Source organism: Salvelinus alpinus, chromosome 31 (assembly GCF_045679555.1).
Source record: "Salvelinus alpinus chromosome 31, SLU_Salpinus.1, whole genome shotgun sequence".
In the NCBI taxonomy this organism is placed as follows: domain Eukaryota; kingdom Metazoa; phylum Chordata; class Actinopteri; order Salmoniformes; family Salmonidae; genus Salvelinus; species Salvelinus alpinus.
Genome location: NC_092116.1, coordinates 32,108,426 through 32,128,425, shown reverse-complemented (window position 1 = coordinate 32,128,425; position 20,000 = coordinate 32,108,426). Strand labels below are relative to the sequence as shown.

At 47.2% G+C, this 20,000-nt stretch overlaps 1 protein-coding gene across 9 annotated transcripts in view; it reads left to right on the top strand.

Moving 5' to 3' along the window:
• Positions 1–20,000, top strand: part of dysf (dysferlin, limb girdle muscular dystrophy 2B (autosomal recessive)) — a 210,889-nt gene that overhangs the window by 70,846 nt on the left and 120,043 nt on the right. For 6 of the 9 annotated variants that reach the window (XM_071379260.1, XM_071379258.1, XM_071379264.1 and 3 more), the window contains exons 16-23: positions 6,872–6,998; positions 11,344–11,376; positions 11,660–11,775; positions 13,174–13,287; positions 13,947–14,124; positions 14,379–14,503; positions 14,844–14,950; positions 15,892–16,087. In XM_071379260.1, coding sequence (XP_071235361.1) covers positions 6,872–6,998; positions 11,344–11,376; positions 11,660–11,775; positions 13,174–13,287; positions 13,947–14,124; positions 14,379–14,503; positions 14,844–14,950; positions 15,892–16,087 — 996 coding nt within the window. Of the gene's footprint in view, positions 1–6,544; positions 6,558–6,871; positions 6,999–11,343; positions 11,377–11,659; positions 11,776–13,173; positions 13,288–13,946; positions 14,125–14,378; positions 14,504–14,843; positions 14,951–15,891; positions 16,088–20,000 lie in introns of those variants that run through there. The other 3 variants (XM_071379261.1, XM_071379265.1, XM_071379267.1) reach the window with 2 other exon arrangements.

Sequence of the window (20,000 nt, the reverse complement as noted above, 5' to 3'; positions counted from 1 at the left end):
ACTACAGTGGGGAGAACAAGTATTTGATACACTGACAATTTTGCAGGTTTTCCTACTTACAAAGCATGTAGAGGTCTGTAATTTTTATCATAGGTACACTTCAACTGTGAGAGAAGGAATCTAAAACAAAAATCCAGAAAATCACATTGTATGATTTTTTATTAATTAATTTGCATTTTATTGCATGACATAAGTATTTGATACATCAGAAAAGCAGAACTGAATATTTGGTACAGAAACCTTAGTTTGCAATTACAGAGATCATACGTTTCCTGTAGTTCTTGACCAGGTTTGCACACACTGCAGCAGGGATTTTGGCCCACTCCTCCATACAGACCTTCTCCAGATCCTTCAGGTTTCGGGGCTGTCGCTGGGCAATACGGACTTTCGGCTCCCTCCAAAGATTTTCTATTGGGTTCAGGTCTGGAGACTGGCTAGGCCACTCCAGGACTTTGAGATGCTTCTTACGGAGCCACTCCTTAGTTGCCCTGGCTGTGTGTTTCGGGTCGTTGTCATGCTGGAAGACCCAGCCACGACCCATCTTCAATGCTCTTACTGAGGGAAGGAGGTTGTTGGTCAAGATCTCGCGATACATGGCCCCATCCATCCTCCCTTCAATACGGTGCAGTCGTCCTGTCCCCTTTGCAGAAAAGCATCCCCAAAGAATGATGTTTCCACCTCCATGCTTCACGGTTGGGATGGTGTTCTTGGGGTTGTACTCATCCTTCTATTCCTCCAAACACGGCGAGTGGAGTTTAGAGCAAAAAGCTCTATTTTTGTCTCATCAGACCACATGACCTTCTCCCATTCCTCCTCTGGATCATCCAGATGGTCATTGGCAAACTTCAGACGGGCCTGGACATGTGCTGGCTTGAGCAGGGGGACCTTGCGTGCGCTGCAGGATTTTAATCCATGACGGCGTAGTGTGTTACTAATGGTTTTCTTTGAGACTGTGGTCCCAGCTCTCTTCAGGTCATTGACCAGGTCCTGCCGTGTAGTTCTGGGCTGATCCCTCACATTCCTCATGATCATTGATGCCCCACGAGGTGAGATCTTGCATGGAGCCCCAGACCGAGGGTGATTGACCGTCATCTTGAACTTCTTCCATTTTCTAATAATTGTGCCAACAGTTGTTGCCTTCTCACCAAGCTGCTTGGCTATTGTCCTGTAGCCCATCCCAGCCTTGTACAGGTCTACAATTTATCCCTGATGTCCTTACACAGCTCTCTGGTCTTGGCCATTGTGGAGAGGTTGGAGTCTGTTTGATTGAGTGTGTGGACAGGTGTCTTTTATACAGGTAACGAGTTCAAACAGGTGCAGTTAATACAGGTAATGAGTGGAGAACAGGAGAGCTTCTTAAAGAAAAACTAACAGGTCTGTGAGAGCCGGAATTCTTACTGGTTGGTAGGTGATCAAATACTTATGTCATGCAATAAAATGCAAATTAATTACTTAAAAATCATACAATGTGATTTTCTGGATTTTTGTTTTAGATTCCGTCTCTCACAGTTGAAGTGTACCTATGATAAAAATGACAGACCTCTACATGCTTTGTAAGTAGGAAAACCTGCAAAATCGGCAGTGTATCAAATACTTGTTCTCCCCACTGTATATATCTAGTACTAATACTAATAGTATGTAATATATATCTAGCATTAATACTACTATTATATCATATATATCTAGTATTGATACTGCTATTATATAATATTTATCTAGTATTAATACCACTTTTATATAATATTTATCTATTATTAATACCACTATTATATAATATATATATACACTGCTCCAAAAAATAAAGGGAACACTTAAACAACACAATGTAACTCCAAGTCAATCACACTTCTGTGAAATCAAACTGTCCACTTAGGAAGCAACACTGATTGACAATACATTTCACATGCTGTTGTGCAAATGGAATAGACAAAAGGTGGAAATTATAGGCAATTAGCAAGACACCCCCAATAAAGGAGTGGTTCTGCAGGTGGTGACCACAGACCACTTCTCAGTTCCTATGCTTCCTGGCTGATGTTTTGGTCACTTTTGAATGCTGGCGGTGCTCTCACTCTAGTGGTAGCATGAGACGGAGTCTACAACCCACACAAGTGGCTCAGGTAGTGCAGCTCATCCAGGATGGCACATCAATGCGAGCTGTGGCAAGAAGGTTTGCTGTGTCTGTCAACGTAGTGTCCAGAGCATGGAGGCGCTACCAGGAGACAGGCCAGTACATCAGGAGACGTGGAGGAGGCCGTAGGAGGGCAACAACCCAGCAGCAGGACTGCTACCTCCGCCTTTGTGCAAGGAGGAGCAGGTGGAGCACTGCCAGAGCCCTGCAAAATTACCTCCAGCAGGCCACAAATGTGCATGTGTCTGCTCAAACGGTCAGAAACAGACTCCATGAGGGTGGTATAAGGGCCCGACGTCCACAGGTGGGGGTTGTGCTTACAGCCCAACACCGTGCAGGACGTTTGGCATTTGCCAGAGAACACCAAGATTGGCAAATTCGCCACTGGCGCCCTGTGCTCTTCACAGATGAAAGCAGGTTCACACTGAGCACATGAGCACATGTGACAGACGTGACAGAGTCTGGAGACGCCGTGGAGAACGTTCTGCTGCCTGCAACATCCTCCAGCATGACCGGTTTGGCGGTGGGTCAGTCATGGTGTGGGGTGGCATTTCTTTGGGGGGCCGCACAGCCCTCCATGTGCTCGCCAGAGGTAGCCTGACTGCCATTAGGTACCGAGATGAGATCCTCAGACCCCTTGTGAGACCATATGCTGGTGCGGTTGGCCCTGGGTTCCTCCTAATGCAAGACAATGCTAGACCTCATGTGGCTGGAGTGTGTCAGCAGTTCCTGCAAGAGGAAGGCATTGATGCTATGGACTGGCCCGCCCGTTCCCCAGACCTGAATCCAATTGAGCACATCTGGGAAATCATGTCTCGCTCCATCCACCAACGCCACGTTGCACCACAGACTGTCCAGGAGTTGGCGGATGCTTTAGTCCAGGTCTGGGAGGAGATCCCTCAGGAGACCACCCGCCACCTCATCAGGAGCATGCCCAGGCGTTGTAGGGAGGTCATACAGGCACGTGGAGGCCACACACACTACTGAGCCTCATTTTGACTTGTTTTAAGGACATTACATCAAAGTTGGATCAGCCTGTAGTGTGGTTTTCCACTTTAATTTTGAGTATGACTCCAAATCCAGACCTCCATGGGTTGATAAATTTGATTTCCATTGATCATTTTTGTGTGATTTTGTTGTCAGCACATTCAACTATGTAAAGAAAAAAGTATTTAATAAGAATATTTCATTCATTCAGATCTAGGATGAGTTATTTTAGTGTTCCCTTTATTTTTTTGAGCAGTGTATATATAGTATTAATACTATTATTCTATAATATATATCTAGTCTTAATACAACTATTATTTAATACATATTATTAATACTACTATTATATAATATATATATAGTAGTAATACTACTATTATATATAGTATTAATACTACTATTATATAATATATATCTATTCTATCTATTGTTTACAGGAAACTCATTCTACTAATATAGATGAGGTTGCGTGCAAAAAGGACTGGGAGAGAGAAATATATTTTTGTCATTGGCAAAGAAACTCAAAAGGGGTGGTTTATATTAATGAACAATCATTTTGATGCTGTTGCCTAAACAGATCCTCAAGGAAGATGGATCCTTTTAAATATGCCATTGGACCTGGAGGCCTCTAACACTTCAATCTTGTGATGCGAAAATCGTGTCGAAATGCATAGCACATAGAATAAAAAAGTTTTTTTACCAGATATTGTTCATCCTGATCAGACGGTTTTTTTCTCCCATGGACAATATATTGGAGATAATATATGACAAATTACTTCAAACAATTTAAGAGGAGTTAAACAAGGCTGTCCGTTGTCTACATATCTATTTATTATTGCCATTGAAGTGCTAGCCAACAAGGACATCAAGGGGCTAGAAATCCTGGGGATAAAAACAAAAGTGTCAATGTGTGCCGATGACTCTAGTGAAGTCTTAAGTCCTCAATCTGGATCCCTGGTCTCATTGAAGATCTTGATCACTTTTCTAGCCTCTCTGGATTAAAGTATTTCCCTTTCTTAAACAAAGCTGGTTACAGTTTCAATTTTATCCTCCAGAAAATATTGAACAAATATTAAAACAAATGTTATGGTTCAACTCAAATATGCTGATTAATAAAAAAAAAAAACTTCTTTATGGAAAAAAATGGAAAACAATGTAATTATATTTATTAATGATGTTATGAATAGAAACGGAGGAGATATGTCACATACGCAGTTATCGAAAATAAAGGGGAATATTTGCTCAATCAAAACTTACGACCAACTGATTGCAGCAATACCACACAAATGGAGGAGGCAAGTGGAAAAGGGAGAAGGTAGGGAACTTGTTTGCCTGTCATATAGTAAAGATACAAATTGGCTGAAAGGAACTGTCATAAATGGAAAAATATTCCAGTTTCATCTGAGGACAAAATTGTTGACACCTGTGCCATACAGGTTGAAAATAAATGGGAGGAGATTTGTGATGTACTGATTCCACGGCACATGGTTTATGACCCGGTATCAAAAAACAACACTTGATTCAACACGTCGAGTTTTTCCAATTTAAATTACGATATAAAATTCTTGCCACCAACAGATTGCTATGTATATGGGGCGTACAGCAGTCTCAGCTCTGTGTATTTTGTTGCGAAGAGACAGAATCACTAGATCCTTTATTCTGGTATTGCCCCAATGTAGCTTGTTTCTGGTCACAGGTTCAGGAATGGTTAAAAAATCACAACATGCACTTAAAATGAACATCACAAATAGCAGTGTTGAGCGATTTGGAAAGCCATAGTAAGTCAATAAATAATATAATAATACTGGCAGGAAAGGTTTTCATCTTTAGCTCACAATCTGTGGATACGATTAGAAAGGTTAAACAGTTCTGTAAAACATCACAGTTTCGTGGTATCCAATTGGTAGTTACAGTCTTGTCTCATCGCTGCAGCTCCCGTACGAGCTCGGGAGAGGCGAAGGTGGAGAGCCGTGCGTCCTCCGAAACACAACCCAATCAAGCCGCACTGCTTCTTGACACAATGCCCGCTTAACCCGAAAGCCAGCCGCACCAATGTGTCGGAGGAAACATCGTACACCTGGCGACCGTGTCAGCGTTCACTGTGCCCGGCCCCGCCACAGGGGTCAATAGTGCGCGATGGGACAAGGACATCGCTGCCGGCCAAACCCTCCACTAACCCAGACGACGCTGGGCCAAACCCTCCCCTAACCCGGACGACGCTGGGCCAAACCCTCCCCTAACCCGGACGACACTGGGCCAAACCCTCCCCTAACCCGGACGACACTGGGCCAAAACCCTCCCCTAACCCAGACGACGCTGGGCCAAACCTTCCCCTAACCCTGACGACGCTGGGCCTAAACCCTCCCCTAACCCGGACGACGCTGGGCCAAACCCTCCCCTAACCCGGACGACGCTGGGCCAAACCCTCCCCTAACCCGGACGACACTGGGCCAAACCCTCCCCTAACCCAGACGACGCTGGGCCAAACCCTCCCCTAACCCTGACGACGCTGGGCCAAACCCTCCCCTAACCCAGACGACGCTGGGCCAAACCCTCCCCTAACCCGGACGACGCTGGGCCAAACCCTCCCCTAACCCGGACGACGCTGGGCCAAACCCTCCCCTAACCCTGACGACGCTGGGCCAAACCCTCCCCTAACCCTGACGACGCTGGGCCAAACCCTCCCCTAACCCTGACGACGCTGGGCCAAACCCTCCCCTAACCCTGACGACGCTGGGCCAAACCCTCCACTAACCCGGACGACGCTGGGCCAAACCCTCCCCTAACCCTGACGACGCTGGGCCAAACCCTCCCCTAACCCTGATGACGCTGGACCAAACCCTCCACTAACCCGGACGACGCTGGGCCAAACCCTCCCCTAACCCTGACGACGCTGGGCCAAACCCTCCCCTAACCCTGACGACGCTGGGCCAAACCCTCCCCTAACCCTGACGACGCTGGGCCAAACCCTCCCCTAACCCTGACTACGCTGGGCCAAACCCTCCCCTAACCCGGACGACGCTGGGCCAAACCCTCCCCTAACCCGGACTACGCTGGGCCAAACCCTCCCCTAACCCGGACTACGCTGGGCCAAACCCTCCACTAACCCGGACGACGCTGGGCCAAACCCTCCACTAACCCGGACGAGGCTGGGCCAAACCTTCCCCTAACCCGGACGACGCTGGGCCAAACCTTCCCCTAACCCGGACTACGCTGGGCCAAACCCTCCCCTAACCCGGACGACGCTGGGCCAATTGTGCACCGCCCCATGGGTTTCCCGGTCGCGGCCAACTGCGACAGAGCCTGGACTCCAACCAAGAATCTCTAGTGGCACAGCTAGAACTGCGATGCAGTGGCTTAGACCACGGCACCACTCGGGAGGCCTAATACTACTATTATAATACTAATATGGTAATATAAGACCCTGGCCATGCCCATACGGGTAAGACACTGAGTATTACCAGTATTAATACTACTATTATAATACGATGTGTCCAGACTCAATAAACCAATCTTCCTAATAGGCTTTGTAAAGGTCCAGTAACGTGCTACCGACAGGTGACTTTCCACAAAATTCCCAAGTGGTTACGAAATCCCAGGAAATTCCGGTTTTCTTGCTTATTCCCTTACGATTTTAGGACTCTCTTCCAACTGAGATTTCTGGAAAACCTGGACATTTTGCCGAACGTTTGTGGATTTTTGTGGTAACCCCTAACTCTCAGTCCTCCTATTAACCCTTTCCTCTTCTTCTCCCAGTTCCCCTCCATGTGTGAGAAGATGAGGGTTCGTGTCCTGGACTGGGACCGAGCCAGCCACAATGATGTCATCGGGACCGCCCATCTCTGCATGTCTAAGATCTCTGCCCCGGGAGGAGCGATAGAGGGTGAGACACTGATCTGGACTGGTTTGAGTGGTTTGGACTGGTTTGGACTGGTCTGGACTGGTTTGGACTGGTTTGGACTGGTTTACACTGATCTGGACTGGTTTGGACTGGTCTGGACTGGTCTGGACTGGTTTGGACTGGTTTGAGTGGTTTGTGACACTGGTCTGCACTAGTCTTAACTGACTGGTTTTGATAATTGGTGTTTACTGGTTTGCACTGGTTTTTCCACTGGAGCACTGGTCTGGACTGGTTTTGATCACTTGTTGGACTGGTTTGGACTGGTCTGGACTGGTTTGGACTGGTTTGGACTGGTTTGGACTGGTTTTGGTTGTGGCTGTTGTAGCAAAATACTGCAGTAGCATGAAAGGTCTGTGAACTACCATTGTTTCATTTGCTGTTTCATACTGACACTTGCGATGATTCACCTCAGCTACCAATACCCACAGTATTGATTAATATTAATATCAGCTACCAATACCCACAGTATTGATTAATATTAATATCAGCTACCAATACCCACAGTATTGATTAATATTAATATCAGCTACCAATACCCACAGTATTGATTAATATTAATATCAGCTACCAATACCCACAGTATTGATTAATATTAATATCAGCTACCAATACCCACAGTATTGATTAATATTAATATCGGCTACCAATACCCACAGTATTGATTAATATTGATATCGGCTATTAATACCCACAGTATTGATTAATATTGATATCAGCTACCAATACCCACAGTATTGATTAATATTGATATCAGCTACCAATACCCACAGTATTGATTAATATTGATATCAGCTACCAATACCCACAGTATTGATTAGTATAATATTAATATCAGCTACCAATACCCACAGTATTGATTAGTATAATATTAATATCAGCTACCAATACCCACAGTATTGATTAGTATAATATTAATATCAGCTACCAATACTCACAGTATTGATTAGTATAATATTAATATCAGCTACCAATACCCACAGTATTGATTTATATTGGTATTGGCTACCAATACCCACAGTATTGATTAGTATAATATTAATATCAGCTACCAATACCCACAGTATTGATTAGTATAATATTAATATCAGCTACCAATACCCACAGTATTGATTTATATTGATATTAGCTACCAATACCCACAGTATTGATTAGTATAATATTAATATCAGATACCAATACCCACAGTATTGATTTATATTGATATTGATATCAGCTATTAATACCCATAGTATTGATTAATATCGATATCAGCTATTAATACCCATAGTATTGATTAATACTCATATCAGGTATTGATACCCATAGTTGATCAATACTGATATCATTTACCAATACCCATAGTTGATCAATATAATGCTGATATCAGCTACCAATACCCATAGTTGATCAATACTGATATCAGCTACCAATACCCATAGTTGATCAATACTGATATCAGCTACCAATACCATAGTTGATCAATACTGATATCAGCTACCAATACCCATAGTTGATCAATACTGATATCAGCTACCAATTCCCATAGTTGATCAATACTGATATCAGCTACCAATACCCATAGTTGATCAATACCGATCTCAGCTACCAATACCCATAGTTGATCAATACTGATATCAGCTACCAATACCCATAGTTGATCAAAACTGATATCAGCTACCAATACCCATAGTTGATCAATACTGATATCAGCTACCAATACCCATAGTTGATCAATACTGATCTCAGCTACCAATACCCATAGTTGATCAATACTGATCTCAGCTACCAATACCCATAGTTGATCAATACTGATCTCAGCTACCAATACCCATAGTTGATCAATACTGATATCAGCTACCAATACCCATAGTTGATCAATACTGATATCAGCTACCAATACCCATAGTTGATCAATACTGATATCAGCTACCAATGCCCATAGTTGATCAATACTGATATCAGCTACCAATACCCATAGTTGATCAAAACTGATATCAGCTACCAATACCCATAGTTGATCAATACTGATATCAGCTACCAATACCCATAGTTGATCAATACTGATATCAGCTACCAATACCCATAGTTGATCAATACTGATATCAGCTACCAATACCCATAGTTGATCAATACTGATATCAGCTACCAATACCCATAGTTGATCAATACTGATCTCAGCTACCAATACCCATAGTTGATCAATGCTGATATCAGCTACCAATACCCATAGTTGATCAATATAATATTGATATCAGCTACCAATACCCATAGTTGATCAATACTGATATCAGCTATCAATACACATAGTTGATCAATACTGATCTCAGCTACCAATACCCATAGTTGATCAATACTGATATCAGCTATCAATACACATAGTTGATCAAAACTGATATCAGCTACCAATACCCATAGTTGATTAAATATAATATTGATCTCAGCTACCAATACCCATAGTTGATCAATACTGATATCAGCTATCAATACCCATAGTTGATTAAATATAATATTGATCTCAGCTACCAATACCAATATGATCCTTGGTGTGATGCATGGGTTGGTTTTAATTTTCCTTTGTCTAGATGGTTGAGCCACAATGAGCATTGTGTTGGTAGGACTTCCTTCAGGTCTTCCTGTATGGTAGTGTATTGGTAGGACTTCCTTCAGGTCTTCCTGTATGGTAGTGTGTGCTGGTAGGACTTCCTTCAGGTCTTCCTGTATGGTAGTGTGTTGGTAGGACTTCCTTCAGGTCTTCCTGTATGGTAGTGTGTGCTGGTAGGACTTCCTTCAGGTCTTCCTGTATGGTAGTGTGTTGGTAGGACTTCCTTCAGGTCTTCCTGTATGGTAGTGTGTGTTGGTAGGACTTCCTTCAGGTCTTCCTGTATGGTAGTGTGTGCTGGTAGGACTTCCTTCAGGTCTTCCTGTATGGTAGTGTGTGTTGGTAGGACTTCCTTCAGGTCTTCCTGTATGGTAGTGTGTTGGTAGGACTTCCTTCAGGTCTTCCTGTATGGTAGTGTGTTGGTAGGACTTCCTTCAGGTCTTCCTGTATGGTAGTGTGTGTTGGTAGGACTTCCTTCAGGTCTTCCTGTATGGTAGTGTGTGTTGGTAGGACTTCCTTCAGGTCTTCCTGTATGGTAGTGTGTTGGTAGGACTTCCTTCAGGTCTTCCTGTATGGTAGTGTGTGCTGCTAGGACTTCCTTCAGGTCTTCCTGTATGGTAGTGTGTGTTGGTAGGACTTCCTTCAGGTCTTCCTGTATGGTAGTGTGTGCAGGTAGGACTTCCTTCAGGTCTTCCTGTATGGTAGTGTGTGTTGGTAGGACTTCCTTCAGGTCTTCCTGTATGGTAGTGTGTGCTGGTAGGACTTCCTTCAGGTCTTCCTGTATGGTAGTGTGTTGTTAGGACTTCCTTCAGGTCTTCCTGTATGGTAGTGTGTGTTGGTAGGACTTCCTTCAGGTCTTCCTGTATGGTAGTGTGTGCTGGTAGGACTTCCTTCGGGTCTTCCTGTATGGTAGTGTGCTGGTAGGACTTCCTTCAGGTCTTCCTGTATGGTAGTGTGTTCGTAGGACTTCCTTCAGGTCTTCCTGTATGGTAGTGTGTGCTGGTAGGACTTCCTTCAGGTCTTCCTGTATGGTAGTGTGTGCTTGTAGGACTTCCTTCAGGTCTTCCTGTATGGTAGTGTGTGTTGGTAGGACTTCCTTCGGGTCTTCCTGTATGGTAGTGTGCTGGTAGGACTTCCTTCAGGTCTTCCTGTATGGTAGTGTGTATTGGTAGGACTTCCTTCAGGTCTTCCTGTATGGTAGTGTGTATTGGTAGGACTTCCTTCAGGTCTTCCTGTATGGTAGTGTGTGTTGGTAGGACTTCCTTCGGGTCTTCCTGTATGGTAGTGTGTTGGTAGGACTTCCTTCAGGTCTTCCTGTATGGTAGTGTGTGTTGGTAGGACTTCCTTCAGGTCTTCCTGTATGGTAGTGTGTGTTGGTAGGACTTCCTTCAGGTCTTCCTGTATGGTAGTGTGTGTTGGTAGAACTTCCTTCAGGTCTTCCTGTATGGTAGTGTGTTGGTAGGACTTCCTTCAGGTCTTCCTGTATGGTAGTGTGTGTTGGTAGGACTTCCTTCAGGTCTTCCTGTATGGTAGTGTGTGTTGGTAGGACTTCCTTCAGGTCTTCCTGTATGGTAGTGTGTGCTGGTAGGACTTCCTTCAGGTCTTCCTGTATGGTAGTGTGTGTTGGTAGGACTTCCTTCAGGTCTTCCTGTATGGTAGTGTGTGTTGGTAGGACTTCCTTCAGGATCCTTTCCTGAACTCGTTCTGTCTCTGTCTCTAATGTCTCCTATCATCTCCCTCTGCATTCAGATGAATTGGTCCCAAGGAACCTCCAAAGTTTCAGTACGTCTTGTATCTTATTTTCTGTTTCCGTGTTTGATCAACCAACACCATAGCCTAGATCCAGCATGTTAATGAACTAGCCAAGGGTCTTTCATGTCCACTCTGTTTTCATATGACTGTCAAGTTGTGTTGTCTTTCTATCGATCCCAACCTGTTAGTGGTTTAACTAAAACATCCCCTCCATGTTGTGTCTGTAGTGGATGACAGTTTCCTTTAATTGATCCCAACCGGTATTGTAAGTGGTTTAACTAAAACATCCCCTCCATGTTGTGTCTGTGTATAGTGGATGACAGTCTGGGTTTCCTGCCGACCTTTGGCCCCTGCTACGTCAACCTGTACGGAAGCCTCAGGGAGTTCACCGCCTTCAACGACCCCCACGAGGCTCTCAACTTGGGCAAGGTAATTGATTGATTGGCTAATGGGCTGATGGGTTGATTGATTGGTTGATTGATTCAATTAAGGTAATCCCTGCTGACCCCAGGGCCTCGAGCAAACAGGAACAGCGATACATCTGTGGGAAGTTTGATGAACAATCTATTGGTTTCACCTGTCTACCTTCTTTTAACATCAGCGCAAGAGAGGAAGCAGAGGGAGGGAGCTATTGAATAGCATCCTATATTACTCTCTCTCTCTCTCTCTCTCTCTCTCTCGGTCTCGGTCTGTATCTCTCTCTCTCTCTCTCTCTCTCTCTGTCTCTCTCTCGCTCTCTGTCTCTCTGTCTCTCTGTCTCTCTCTCTCTCTGTCTCTCTCTCTCTCTTTCTCTCTGTCTCTCTCAATTTAATTCAATTCAAGCTTTATTAACATGGGTAATAAATAAAAGTGAAATAAACAATTAAACTTAACATTAAATATTACTCTCACAGAAGTTCCAAAAGAATAAAGACATTACAAATGTCAATTTATGTCCATATACAATGTTGTAACGATGTGCAAATGGTTAAAACAAGCATAAATATGGGTTTTATTTACAATGGTGTTTGTTCTTCACTGGTTGCCCTTTTCTTGTGGCAACAGGTCACAAATCTTGGTATTTCACCCAGTAGATATGGGAGTTTATCAAAATCGGGTTTGTTTTCGAATTCTTTGTGGATCTGTGTAATCTGAGGGAAATATGTGTCTCTAATATGGTCATAAATTGGGCAGGAGATTAGGAAGTGCAGCTCAGTTTCCACCTCATTTTGTGGGCAGTGTGCACATAGCCTGTCTTCTCTTGAGAGCCCGGTCTGCCTACGGCGGCCTTTCTCAATAGCATGATTTGGTTGGGTCTAATTGTGCTGCTGTCCTGGGGCTCTGTGGGGTCTGTTTGTGTTTGTGAACAGAGCCCCAGGACCAGCTTGCTTAGGGGACTCTTCTCCAGGTTCATCTCTCTGTAGGTGATGGCTTTGTTATGGAAGGTTTGTGAATCTCTCTCACCCCCACTCTCTCTTTCTCTCCATCTCTCCATCCCTCCATCTCTCTCCATCTCTCCCTCCATCTCTCCCTCTCTCTATCTCTCTCCATCTCTCCCTCCATATCTCTCTCCCTCCATCTCTCCCTCTCTCTATCTCTCTCCATCTCTCCCTCCATATCTCCCTCTCTCTCTCCCTCCATCTCTCCCTCTCTCTATCTCTCTCCCTCCATCTCTCCCTCTCTCTATCTCTCTCTATCTCTCCCTCCATCTCTCCCTCTCTCTGTCTCTCTCCCTCCATCTCTCCCTCTCTCTATCTCTCTCTCTCCCTCTCCCTCCATCTCTCCCTCCATCTCTCCCTCTCTCTATCTCTCTCCCTCCATCTCTCCCTCTCTCTATCTCTCCTCCAGGGTGAGGGAGTAGCGTATCGTGGTCGTGTTCTGATGGAGCTCAGTACCAAGCTGGTGGACACGGTGCAGGCGAGTGTAGAAGACATACCCAACGATGACCTATTGGTGGTACAGGTGAGAGGGGAAAGGTTAGAAGGTTCAGGGGTCATCTCTATGTCAGAGTTTAGAGGCTACACAATCAGACTCATCAGAAGAACGACTTTGACAGACCATTGCTTGTTTTGACTTTTCTCCTCTCTTCTCCTCTCTTCTCTTCTCCTCTCTTCTCCTCTCTTCTCTCTATCTCCATCTCCTCTCCTTCTCCTCTCCTTCTCTGTTCTTCTCTTCTCCTCTCTTCTCCTCTCCTTCTCTGTTCTTCTCCTCTCCTTCTCTGTTCTTCTCCTCTCTTCTCCTCTCTTCTCCTCTCTTCTCCTCTCCTTCTCTGTTCTTCTCCTCTCTTCTCCTCTCCTTCTCTGTTCTTCTCCTCTCTTCTCCTCTCCTTCTCTGTTCTTCTCCTCTCTTCTCTCCTTCTCTCTTCTCTCTTCTCTCTCTCCTCTTCTTCTTCTCCTTCTCCTCTCCTTCTCTGTTATTCTCCTCTCTTCTCCTCTCCTTCTCCTCTCTTCTCTCCTTCTCCTCTGTTCCTCTCCTCTTCTCCCCTTCTCCTCTATTCTTCTCCTCTCCCTATCCCTTCTCTCCACTCCCCCTCTCTCCTCTCCCTATCCCTTCTCTCCTCTCCCCCTCTCTCCTCTCCCTATCCCTCCTCTCCTCTACCCCTCTCTCCCCTCCTCTCCCAGAAATTCATGCGTAAGAGAAAGTATTCTCTCTTCGCGTCGTTCTACTCCGCCACGCTCCTCCAGGACGTTGACGACGCGATACAGTTTGAGGTCAGCATCGGTAACTACGGCAACAAGTTTGACTATACCTGTCTTCCTCTGGCCTCAACCACGCAGTTCAGCAGAGCTGTGTTCGACGGTGAGTCACAGCGCCATCTGGTGGACAGAACTAGTTGGTACAGATACAATTCTACAATTGTAAAACCACTTGATTGTGAGTCTACTTTTGACAACTGCAAATGATTAAAAACAGGTGAATTTAGATATGCTAAATAATGTGGCCAGTAAAATGTTTCATTAAATGAAAGACAATATGGTTTATAATTTGACAGAAGACATAGAATGTTGTGAGCCTTGTCAAACACGTGTTAACAGACTGTGTGTATCTCTCAGGTTGCCACTACTACTACCTGCCGTGGGGGAACGTGAAACCGGTGGTGGTCCTGTCTTCAGAGTGGGAGGATGTCAGACCACGAATAGAAGCACTCAACATGATACTGGCTATGGTCGACCGACTGGTGAGTACGCTGTGGGTGGGTGGGTGGGTGTGTGTGTGTGTGTGTGAGTATGCTGTGCGTTTGTGTGGATGTGTGTGTGTGTGTGTGTGAGTACGCTGTGCGTGTGTGTGTGGATGTGGATGTGTGTGTGTGTGTGTGAGTACGCTGTGTGTGTGTGTATGTGAGTACGGTGTGTGTGTGTGTGTGTGTGTGTGTGTGTGTGTGTGTGTGTGTGTGTGTGTGTGTGTGTGTGTGTGTGTGTGTGTGTGTGTGTGTGTGTGTGTGTGTGTGTCCGTGTGTGTGTGTCCGTGTGTGTGTGTCCGTGTGTGTGTGTGTGTGTAACCTCTCTCTCTCTCTATAGGAATCTAACCTTAAGGAAGTCCAGTTGGAGCTGAAGTCAGGAAGTGACCTGGAGGAGGTTGAGCTAAAAGTGGTCAACCTATTGGATCAGGTCATTGCTGATTGCAGGTAGGCTATTGGCTGTTTCAAATGCGACTCATATATGTTAGCCAATTCATCGCTTAAATACAATTTTCTATGTGTTTGAGTTTTAATAGTCAATATGAACGCCCAAGGCTCTTTCCCTCTTTCCACTTTCTTTCTGTCTCTCTAATCTCTAATCTCAATTTCTTTCTTTCTGTCTCTCTAATCTCTAATCTCAATTTCTTTCTTTCTGTCTCTCTAATCTCCAATCTCAACCTCTTTCTGTCTCTCTAATCTCAATTTCTTTCTGTCTCTCTAATCTCTAATCTCAATTTCTTTCTGTCTCTCTAATCTCTAATCTCAACCTCTTTCTGTCTCTCTAATCTGAACCTCTTTCTCTCTAATCTCTAATCTCAATTTCTTTCTGTCTCTCTAATCTCTAATCTCAACCTCTTTCTGTCTCTCTAATCTGAACCTCTTTCTCTCTGTCTCTCTAATCTCAATTTCTTTCTGTCTCTCTAATCTCTAATCTCAACCTCTTTCTGTCTCTCTAATCTGAACCACTTTCTCTCTGTCTCTCTAATCGCAACCTCTTTCTCTCTGTCTCTCTAATCTCTAATCTCTTTCTCTCTGTCTCTCTAACTCTCTTTTCTAATCTCTAATCTCAACCTCTTTCTCTCTGTCTCTCTAATCTCTAATCTCAACCTCTTTCTCTCTGTCTCTCTAATCTCTAACCTCAACCTCAACCTCTCTGTCTCTCTAATCTCTAACCTCAACCTCTTTCTCTCTGTCTCTCTAATCTCAACCTCTTTCTCTCTGTCTCTCTAATCTCTAATCTCAACCTCTTTCTCTCTGTCTCTCTAATCTCTAACCTCAACCTCTTTCTCTCTGTCTCTCTAATCTCAACCTCTGTCTAATCTCAACCAATTTATCTCTAATCTCTAATCTCAACCTCTTTCTCTGTCTCTATGATCTCTTCCCACTAGGGTGGAGCTCCCATTGTTAGACGACTGGTCTTGTGGAACTCAGTTAGACCGTGCCCTCAGACACCTGAGACTGAATAACCTACAGCAGATAGAGGAGGCTGCCACAGAACTGAAACATGGACCAGCTACTGACCTGTCTACAGTACTGGACCAAGCTGAGGACTGGGCACTCAGACTACACACCATGGCTGAGGAGGTTAGTGGGTGTGCAGGGTGGATAGGGTGGATAGGGTAGATAGGGTGGGTAGGGTGGGTAGTGGGTGGGTAGGGGGTGGGTAGGGTGGGTAGAGTGGGTAGTGGGTGGGTAGGGTGTGTAGGGTGGGTAGGGTGGGTAGAGTGGGTAGGGTGTGTAGTGGGTGGGTAGATTGGGTAGTGTGGGTAGGGTAAATAGGGTGGGTAGAATGGGTAGGGTGGATAGTGGGTGTGTAGGGTGGGTAGGGTTTGTACAGTATGTAGGGTGGGTAGGGTGGGTAGGGTATGTAGGGTATAGGGTGTAGGGTGGGTAGAGTGGGTAGGTGGGTAGGGTCGGTAGGGTGGGTAGGGTGGGTAGGGTGGGTAGAGTGGGTAGGTGGGTAGGGTATGTAGGTTGGGTAGAGTGGGTAGTGGGTGGGTTTAGTGGGTAGAGTGGGTAGGGTGGGTAGGATAGGTAGGGTGGATAGGGGGTGGGTAGAGTGGGTAGGGTGGGTAGGATGGGTAGGATGGGTAGGGTGGGTAGGGTGGGTAGGCTGGGTAGTGGGTGGGTAGGGTGTGTAGTGGGTGGGTAGGGTGTGTAGTGGGTGGGTAGGGGGTGTAGTGGGTGGGTAGTGGGTGTGTAGTGGGTGGGTAGGGTGGGTAGTGGGTGGGTAGGGTGGGTAGTGGGTGGGTAGGGTGTGTAGTGGGTGGGTAGGGGGTGTAGTGGGTGGGTAGGGGGTGTGTAGGGTGGGTAGGGTGTGTAGGGTGTGTAGTGGGTATGTAGGGGGTGTAGTGGGTGGGTAGGGTGTGTAGTGGGTGGGTAGGGTGTGTAGTGGGTGGGTAGGGGGTGTGTAGGGTGGGTAGGGTGTGTAGTGGGTGGGTAGGGTGTGTAGGGTGTGTAGTGGGTATGTAGGGGGTGTAGTGGGTGGGTAGGGGGTGTAGTGGGTGGGTAGGGTGTGTAGTGGGTGGGTAGGGTGTGTAGTGGGTGGGTAGGGTGTGTAGTGGGTGGGTAGGGTATGTAGTGGGTGGGTAGGATGGGTAGTGGGTGGGTAGGATGGGTGGGGTGTATAGTGGGTGGGTAGGGTGTGTAGTGGGTGGGTAGGGTATGTAGTGGGTGGGTAGGGTGTGTAGTGGGTGTGTAGGGTGTGTAGTGGGTGTGTAGGGGGTGTAGTGGGTGTGTAGGGTGGGTAGGGTGTGTAGTGGGTGGGTAGGGTATGTAGTGGGTGTGTAGGGTGTGTAGTGGGTGTGTAGGGGGTGTGTATGGTGGGTAGGGTGTGTAGTGGGTGTGTAGGGTGGGTAGGGTGTATAGTGGGTGGGTAGGGTGTGTAGGGTGGGTAGGGTGTGTAGTGGGTGGGTAGGGTATGTAGTGGGTGGGTAGGGTGTGTAGTGGGTGGGTAGGGTGTGTAGTGGGTGTGTAGGGGGTGTAGTGGGTGGGTAGGGTATGTAGGGTGGGTAGGGTATGTAGTGTATGTAGGGTGTGTAGGGTGTGTAGGGTGTGTAGGGTGGGTAGGGTGTGTAGGGTATGCAGGGTGGGTAGGGTGGGTAGGGTATGTAGGGTGGGTAGGGTGGGTAGAATATGTAGTGGGTGGGTAGATTGGGTAGGGTATGTCGGGTGGGTAGGGTGGGTAGGGTATGTATTGGGTGGGTAGGGTGGGTAGGGTGGGTAGGGTATGTAGGGTGGGTAGGGTGGGTAGGGTATGTAGGGTGGGTAGGGTATGTAGGGTGGGTAGGGTGGGTAGGGTGTGTAGTGGGTGTGTAGGGTGGGTAGGGTATGTAGTGGGTGGGTAGGGTGTGTAGTGGGTGTGTAGGGTGGGTAGGGTGTATAGTGGGTGGGTAGGGTGGGTAGTGGGTGGGTAGGGTGGGTAGTGGGTGTGTAGGGTGTGTAGGGTGGGTAGCGTGTGTAGGGTGTGTAGGGTGGGTAGGGTATGTAGGGTGGGTAGGGTGTGTAGGGTATGTAGGGTATGTAGGGTGGTTAGGGTGGGTAGGGTATGTAGGGTGGGTAGGGTATGTAGGGTATGTAGGGTGGGTAGGGTGTGTAAGGTGGGTAGGGTGTGTAGGGTGGGTAGGGTGGGTAGGGTGGGTAGAATATGTAGGGTATGTAGGGTATGTAGGGTGGGTAGGGTATGTAGGGTGGATAGGGTGGGTAGGGTATGTAGGGTGGGTAGGGTATGTAGGGTGGGTAGGGTATGTAGGGTGGATAGGGTGGGTAGGGTATGTAGTGGGTGGGTAGGGTGGGTAGGGTGTGTAGGGTATGTAGGGTGTGTAGGGTGTGTAGGGTATGTAGGGTATGTAGGGTGGTTAGGGTGGGTAGGGTATGTAGGGTGGGTAGGGTATGTAGGGTATGTAGGGTGGGTAGGGTGTGTAAGGTGGGTAGGGTGTGTAGGGTGGGTAGGGTGGGTAGGGTGGGTAGAATATGTAGGGTATGTAGGGTATGTAGGGTGGATAGGGTGGGTAGGGTAGGGGAGGGTGTAGGGTGGGTAGGGTATGTAGGGTGGGTAGGGTGGGTAGGGTGGGTAAGGTATGTAGTGGGTGGGTAGAGTGGGTAGGGTATGTAGGGTATGTAGGGTGGGTAGGGTATGTAGGGTGGGTAGGGTGGGTAGGGTATGGAGGGTGGGTAGGGTGGGTATGTAGTGGGTGTGTAGAGTGTTAGGGTATGTAGGGTGGGTAGGGTGGTTAGGGTATGTAGGGTGGGTAGGTGGGTAGGGTGTGTAGTGGGTGGGTTGGGTGGGTAGAGTGGGTAGGGTATGTTGGGTGGGTAGGTGGGTAGGGTGGGTAGGGTGTGTAGTGGGTGGGTAGGGTGGGTAGGGTGTGTAGTGGGTGGGTAGGTGGGTAGGGTGGGTAAGGTGGATAGGGTGTGTAGGGTGGGTAGGTGGGTAGGGTGTGTAGTGGGTGGGTTGGGTGGGTAGAGTGGGTAGGGTATGTTGGGTGGGTAGGTGGGTAGCGTGGGTAGGGTGTGTAGTGGGTGGGTTGGGTGGGTAGAGTGGGTAGGGTATGTTGGGTGGGTAGGTGGGTAGGGTGGGTAGGGTGTGTAGTGGGTGGGTAGGGTGTGTAGGGTGGGTAGGGTGTGTAGTGGGTGGGTAGGTGAGTAGGGTGGGTAAGGTGGGTAGGGTGTGTAGGGTGGGTAGGTGGGTAGGGTGTGTAGGGTGTGTAGGTGGGTAGGGTGTTTAGGGTGGGTAGGTGGGTAGGGTGTTTAGGGTGGGTCGGTGGTTAGGGTTTCTTAGGGTGGGTAGGTTGGTAGGGTGGGTAGGTGGGTAGGTGGGTAGGTGGGTAGGGTGGGTAGGTGGGTAGGGTGTGTAGGGTGGGTAGGGTATGTAGGGTGGGTAGAGTGTGTAGTGGGTGGGTAGGTGGGTAGGGTGTTTAGGGTGGGTCGGTGGTTAGGGTTTCTTAGGGTGGGTAGGTTGGTAGGGTGGGTAGGGTGGGTAGGGTATGTAGGGTGGGTAGGGTGGGTAGAGTGTGTAGTGGGTGGGTAGGTGAGTAGGGTGGGTAAGGTGGGTAGGGTGTAGGGTGGGTAGGTGGGTAGGGTGTGTAGGGTGGGTAGGTGGGTAGGGTGTTTAGGGTGGGTAGGTGGGTAGGGTGTTTAGGGTGGGTCGGTGGTTAGGGTTTCTTAGGGTGGGTAGGTTGGTAGGGTGGGTAGGTGGGTAGGGTGGGTAGGTGGGTAGGGTGTGTAGGGTGGGTAGGGTATATAGGGTGGGTAGAGTGTGTAGTGGGTGGGTAGGTGGGTAGGGTGTTTAGGGTGGGTCGGTGGTTAGTGTTTCTTAGGGTGGGTAGGTTGGTAGGGTGGGTAGGTGGGTAGGTGGGTAGGGTGGGTAGGGTATGTAGGGTGGGTAGGGTGGGTAGGGTATGTAGGGTATGTAGGTGGGTAGGGGGAGTGGGTGGGTAGGTGGGTAGGGTAAGTAGGGTATGTAGGTGGGTAGGGGGAGTGGGTGGGTAGGTGGGTA